Raw genomic sequence first — 7,011 nt, forward strand, 5'->3', positions numbered from 1 at the left:
GGGAAAGGCTCATCCTAGCATCAATACTGGATGGAGCCTTTTGAGCCATCAGGTACAGACCAGCAGGACTGGCCGCTGGATTTGAGATGGTCTGGTTGGCCTTGTTTGGGTTTGGGCAGGTGTCCCCAGGGAGCCTCCGTCTATTCCAGGGCAGTCCCTACTAGTTGGGGGGTGGGGTGGGAGTTAGAGGTGGGCTCTGTCTGGCTTGGATATGGAGTATGGGGTGGGGAGTTCGCCTGGCCCTGGGACAGAGCAGGCACCTGGGGAGTGCCCCCCGACAGTGGTGAGGATCAGTGTGGTAGTGGAAGCCTGAGGGAGGGACTTCCCTGGACCACGATTGACAGAAAGATTTTCTCCTCTTCCTTTCTTTGCCTTCTCTTCTTCTCCTTCCCTCTTCTGCTTCCCTCCTCCATCACTCTTTAGAAAGGAATAGGTCTAGCCTGGGGGGTGTGTGGTAGGCATTTCTGTAACCCAAAGTAAGGTCCTGGCTGGTCTCTGCCCTCTTTCCTCCCTCCCAACCCCCAGGTAATGGAGCTAAGTAAGTAGTTAGGAACTCAGCTTTTGGTCAGATGACGTGGGTTCAAAGCTCTGTGACCTGAGCAAGCTACATAAGCTTTCTGAGCCTCAGTTGGCTGTCCATAAAATGGGTCAGTGATAACTGCTTCATATAGTGGCTGGGAGAATGAAATTAGATTGTTTGTATAGAGTGTCTGACACCTAATAATGCTCAACAGTGATAGATGTGTTAGGCTCTTCTCTTCAAGGCCAAGGTCAGGCCCTATCCACTCTATTTCTAATCCTGGAGGAGAAAAGCAGAACAGGTTCTTGAGACTTCACTACAACCCCCAAGATATAAAGCCAGAAAATACCTCAGTCCCCTTAGAGTAGGTCCAGGGAGCCTGTGACTGTTAGTTTTCCCCCTCCCTCACCCATCCTTCAGCATCCCACTGGACTGCTCTGGGATCAGTTCTGGTCAGAGGAACATCAGTGAAAGCCAGGATCTCTGAGGTCCTTATTCAGCTGTAGAGGCTGGGAGGTGGGATAAATACAGAGAGGAAACCCAAGTCAAATTGTCCAAAGATAGGCTGCCTGTTGGGGGGCCCATGTGGGAAATAAGTCACAGAGGAGCACATGGGGCACAGGGGCACCTCCACCTCTCCCAGGAGGACAGACACCATCAGGAACTTTCCAGGGTCGTTAGCGCTCCAGATCAGAGTTAGGGGGCCACCTCATCTCAGGGCCCCGAGAGTTTGAAAAACCTGGTTTTGGCGTGACTGGCTTAGTGAAAGGCGGGTCAGAGGGAGAGGACTCGAATCCGTGGGGTTCTGCTGGGCAGAAAGCTCTCTGGATAGTGCGGCCGGGCCTGGGTCCCACCGGGGAGTGGCAGCCTCCCAGCCTCCCTCTTGCCCTGGCAGCCCTGACATTGGGGAACAAAAGCTTTCGGTTCCTGTAGCAACGGTGGCTCCAGCTGCTGCAAAGTTCCGGGGAGGCGGGCGGAGGGCGGCTGAGTCACCGCCCCCTCCCCCGCCGCCCACGCGGCACCGACCCAGGGGTCTGGGGGCTGCTCCTCATCTCTTTCCTTAAGGCGTGCGGGAGGCCCCCGGCGTCCCCCTTCTGGGACGGAGAGACCCTTGCGAGAGAGGTGGAGCGACCCATTCTATCTGTCGGAGAGGGAGTGACGGCTTTGGGGGGCGTCGCCCCCTCCCCCAGTCCTGCCCACCAGCTCCAAAGGCTAGATGGAGAGTGTGCACCCTCCTGGGTGCCAGAGCTTCGGGAGAGGGGTCCTTGAGGACCCTAACCTCCAGCAGGTGCTTGGGCAGGGGACCCAGAGACCCCAACTGGGGATCCTCGCCCGCGCGTCGGCCTGGGCTCGGCCCCGCAGCGAGCGCCGGGGAGGTGGAGGGTGAGTGACGGGCTGGCGAATTGGAGCTGCCAGGTGGATAAACGCGACGGATGTGCGCACCGCCGCGCCCCCTCCCCCACTCACCGCCCCTCCTCTGCCCGCGGCCCAGGCTGCCGGCTCCCCAGCGTCCCTGCTCCCAGTCTGCAGGGCGGTTAGGGGTCGATCCAGGGGATCCCCGGAGACCCAGCTGTTGCCTGAGGTGCCCTTCCCGGTTGTTACGTTACCCCCCACCCCCATCCCCCAATCCTGCCTTGGCCCTCCCAGCCAATGCGAGTGCCTCTGATTCCCTCATTGGTGCAGAAGGGAAGCCTGAGGCTGGGCGTGCCTGTGGGGGTCTGGGAGGAAGGAGGCCTGAGTGTGCTTGAGCAGAGGGTGGGATTCCCAGGTTTGCTGGGAGGCAGCAGGCATGCGGTGAAGGTATCCCCGAGGAGGCTGGACAGATGTGTCCAGCGACTCACCCATCTCAGCCCAGTGAGGTCCTGAGGGAGGAGGCCTTTTGATTTTCTCCATTAACCTCCTGACCCAGGAAGTTCTTCCTCAGAGCTGACCTCCATGCCTCTCCTCTCTAGCTTTTGTACATGGAAGGGTTTGTGGGCTCATTGGGCTTGTAGATGGCAAAGATGCTCTTGTGGTTCAACCCAAAGAACATTCCCAGAGCCAGCGGTAAGGAAAGAGGGGAGAGTTTGTAAGGTTCTGAGAAGAGGGAGGGAGGAGGGGAAGGGAAACTTGTAAGCCCTTTCCCTGTGTTGGACTCTGTGCTGGGAACTAAGTGGGAGGCTGAATGAGGGGTATGCGATCCTGAGGGCAGGGATCATGGTCTCCATTCCGCGGAGTGGGAAACTGAGGCTCAGGGAGGTTAATCGTGACTAATAACCACTTAGGCTGCCTGTGAGACAAGGATTCTTCTAGGTGTCTTCCCAGGGAAGGCTTTCTGTGACCTAGCTTGGAATTGGGTTTCTTGCCTTATTTAGTGGGTGGGGAGCGATATAAAGGGGGATCCCTAAAAGGTCTTATGTCACAGCAGGAACAGTGAGGGTGAAATTCCATAATTGGTGTGAAGGGGGTATCTGAAGGAAACTGAGGAGAGGAGGGGCTTGGGCAGGTTTTAGAGGGGACTCAATTCTGGAGAAGCCAAGCTGTGGACCTACTTCTTCTTGATGGGTCAGGGCTATCGAGTAGGGGGCAGCAGAGGTCCAGGAGGTGGGGAGTCTGAGCCCACAGCTTCAGGAACACAAAGGAAGGAGCAGCAGGTCAGATCTTGCCGGACACTTAGCTGTCATATGCTGAGCCTCAGAGAGCAAATATCTGTGTGAGTTCACAGTAGAGAGTACATTTTCATTTCTGCCTTTGTGAACAAGTGTCTGGCTCCTTACACCCTTGTACATGTGAGTGTGCACAGTCCTGTGTGCATGTAAGTTTATACATCAGGGGTCTATACTCATCTATGTGCATGTTATCTGTTCACACACAGAATGCCTGTGATCATCTGTCTAAACATGCATTTGTACCTACATGCTTTTGTGTGCGTGCCTGCAGGTTATAGGAATGTTCAAGCCCACGTGTGTTGGTGTATGTTTGGGGAGATTCCCTGCCTGCTCTAAGTGGGGGAGACGAGGCCAGTTATAATGAGCTCCCACCTCCCCTCTGCTGAGCCCCAGCCATGGCCTGAATTTTGCAGCCTGCTTAAAAATAATTGGGGGCAGCAGGGGGATTGGATGTCACTCATCATCAGCCACTGGTTTTGCTCATGCTGCAGCAAGCGGGGCAGGCAGAACAGTTTGGGATAGGCATGATCTGGGGCGGGGAAGGCCAGGGATCTGGTCTCTTTTTCAACTCTGGGGAGACAGTGGAGCCATAACCTGTTCTGGCTTCTTCTGCTGAATAACTCCAGGTGGGTCTTTGGAGGAGGGTAGGCTCCTCCCCAGTATATTGGACTGCCTTGAGGTTGCCTTCCCCAATCCCTCCCACCTCCTGTGGCTGGGGAGGGGTAAATGCTTGTGTGTGGTTAGGGCTTGGGCCTGCATCAGAGTTGTAGCATGTGGGAGCTGCACAGGGGTTGGAATTTTGGAGTTCTAATTACTGCCTCCCCTTACCTCCTGCCACTATTTAGACTCCTAAACAGCCAAGGGAAATCTGTCCCTGGGAGCAGCTTTGTCTTGGGGAAATCTAGGCAAACCTATGAATTTTCTTATGTTTGTGATTCAATTCTCAGAGCCAGTGGCTTGTCCATTGGGCCTGAAGCTTGAACAAGGAAGGGGATGGAGCAAGAGGCTGTCGGTGGTTGAGGGAGAAACCTGTTCTGGGGCCTCAGGTCCTGGGCTACAATCCCAGCTTGGCCACTCTTGTGTGATCTTGAGCAGGTTGCCTTCCCTCTTGGAGCCTCATCTTTTTTCCTCTAATGTGGAACAACCAGGCTCTAGGGACCCATCCAATACTGTGAGCTATGCTGTGGGGGCATGGAGGCGGGAGGCAGTGTGCATCACTTTGGGGGCGGGGCTGGAAGTAGAGCTCAGCCAGCCCAGGAACCAGGCTCTGTTTTCTGGACAGCTGGAGCGGAGACTGGGCAGGCTGTGGTCAGGTACCTATAGGTACCCTGTCCACCAGCCCTTGTCCACTCTGGCCTGACCGCTCAGTGTGTCTGTCAGGGCTGGGCTTAGGCTCTTTTGCCCTCCCACTCCTGGAGGACATTCACACCTGCTGGGAGCACCACTTAGGGCAGCACTTTGTGGGGGAAGGTGGAAATTAGAGAACTATGGTCTTCACTCTTAGGAGCTTTAAGACTCATGAGATTAATTAGCCAGTGCTGGGGACATAGCAAGGGACAAGAGGTCACGACTGGGAGTTGTGGACTTTCCCTCTCGCCCGCACCGGGGCTGTGGGAGCTAAGAGCAGAGAGATGGCATGGTGGCCTCAGTGGGGATAGCAGGCCCTAAGCCAGACTTCGGAGGATAACCTCATGGCTGGAGGGGAAGAGGGATTCAAAGGGGATTACTGCACCCATTTTGCAGATGCCTTTCCCACTTGTTTCCACCACAAAATCCACGACAGCGATACTCTTGACGTTCGTACCTGCGATGCTCTCCCATGGGCATGGCTCAGATTGTGCTCAGTCCCTCGCACACTGGCGGTAACGCCTCCCTATTCTCTCCCACTCAGTAAAGCAAGTGAGTGAGAATGACATTGTTCTGGGAATAACCTTGAATCGCTCTGATTTATAAAAAATCGTTGTCAAACATCGCCACTTTGACGATTACTGCTGGATTACACATGACATGCCTCACAGCTGATCACGACACACTGCGACTGAGATCAACAGTTCTGGGGAATGCAAGTTGGGCGGTGGGGATGGGGCTGGGTACAGATGTCAAGCTGAGATGTTTGTAGTTGATGGGACCGACGGAGGATAATAGTAACAACGACACTGAGTGTTTCTTAAGGGCTTGCAGGATTCTAGGCACTCTCCCAAGTGCCTTCATTCTACAGGTAAGGAAACTGAGGCTCAGAGAGCTCAAGACCCTTGCCTCAGATCACACAGGTGGTCTTAACCAGGAGGCTCCGGTACCTGCAGCTAGTTACAAAACCCAGGCTGGCTGTGCCTGGTGCCACTGACCACTGTCTCTCTCCACAGGGCAAGGGACATAGGATGACCCCAGCCTGTCCCCTCTTACTATCTGTGATTCTGTCCCTGCACCTGGCCGCCGCCTTCGACCCTGACCCCAGTGCCTGCTCTGCCCTGGCCTCGGGTGTGCTCTACGGGGCCTTCTCGCTGCAGGACCTCTTTCCTACCATCGCCTCGGGCTGCTCCTGGACCCTGGAGAACCCCGACCCCACTAAGTACTCCCTCTACCTGCGCTTCAACCGCCAGGAGGAGGTGTGCACCTACTTTGCCCCCCGCCTGCTGCCCCTGGACCACTACCTGGTCAACTTTACTTGTCTGCGGCCTAGCCCGGAGGAAGCAGTGGCCCAGGCGGAGTCGGAGGTGGGGCGGCCGGAGGAGGAGGAGGCAGCAGCAGGGTTGGAGTTGTGCGGAGGCTCAGGCCCCTTTACCTTCCTGCATTTCGACAAGAACTTCGTGCAGCTGTGCCTGTCAGCTGAGCCCTCGGAGGCCCGGCGCCTGCTGGCGCCCACAGCCCTGGCCTTCCGCTTTGTCGAGGTCTTGCTCATCAACAACAACAATTCCAGCCAATTCACCTGCGGTGTGCTCTGCCGCTGGAGTGAAGAGTGTGGCCGTGCTGCCGGCAAGGCCTGCGGCTTCGCCCAGCCAGGCTGCAGCTGCCCTGGGGAGGCGGGGACTGGCCCTGCTACCACCACACCTCCAGGTCTCCCTGCTGCCCACACCCTGTCCAATGCCCTGGTGCCTGGGGGCCCAGCCCCACCTGCTGAGGCCGATTTGCACTCGGGGAGCAGCAATGACCTGTTCACAACCGAGATGAGATATGGTGAGTCTGAGCAGGGCCCGAGTGGGGTGCGTATGTCCAGGGGGCTGATGGTGCCTGCAGGTGCCCATCTTGGCAGATCTCGGGGCTCTTTGTATGGTCGTCCCCTCTGTGTCCACCCCTGTCCAGATGTTGGGGTCATCAAAATAGATTGGGGTTAGACCTCCCTCTTGAAGAGTTTACAGTCTGGGTGGATGAAAGCGGGCACTGATCAGACAGTGCAGCATGATAAACACAGGGAAGGGATCCCCTAATAGGGCAGTCAGGGAAGGCTTCCTGAAGGAAGTGACACAGGAACAGAGATCTTAAGGACAAGTGGAAGTGAGCCAAGCCAAAGGAGTGGTGAGGCCATTCCAGGCAGAGGGAGCAGTGTGTTCAAAGACCCAAAGCTGGGGGTGACCACAGCAGGCCCTGGCACTGCGAGTTGACAAGTTCTCCTGGAGGCTGGAGTAGGCAGGGAGCAGGACGTGTTCCTGTCCACATGGGTCACTGATGTTTGGCAGTGACCCCAGGGTCAAGATAAAGAGAGGTACAGAAGAATGTGCCTGGGTGAAGAGGCCCGAGCTTTGAGGCTGCCTTGAAGGGCTGGGCTGGCTCAGCTCCCACCATCCCGTCTTCCCCCACGGGGCCTGTGTTTTCTGGGACCAAGGCCACCAGCTGCTGGAGCTTCCT

General features: G+C 56.4%; 1 protein-coding gene across 9 annotated transcripts in view; it reads left to right on the plus strand.

The window, feature by feature from the left end:
• The window catches only part of ADGRB2 (adhesion G protein-coupled receptor B2), a 36,473-nt gene that overhangs the window by 1,438 nt on the left and 28,024 nt on the right, over nt 1-7,011 (plus strand). For all 9 annotated transcript variants that reach the window (XM_006924308.3, XM_015599016.2, XM_025041477.1 and 6 more), the window contains exon 2: nt 5,532-6,342. In XM_006924308.3, the coding sequence (XP_006924370.1) occupies nt 5,547-6,342 (796 nt within the window). In that variant the 5' untranslated portion in view covers nt 5,532-5,546. The remainder of the gene's footprint in view (nt 1-5,531; nt 6,343-7,011) is intronic.

The sequence above is a fragment of the Pteropus alecto genome, unplaced genomic scaffold (assembly GCF_000325575.1).
Source record: "Pteropus alecto unplaced genomic scaffold, ASM32557v1 scaffold39, whole genome shotgun sequence".
NCBI lineage: Eukaryota > Metazoa > Chordata > Mammalia > Chiroptera > Pteropodidae > Pteropus > Pteropus alecto.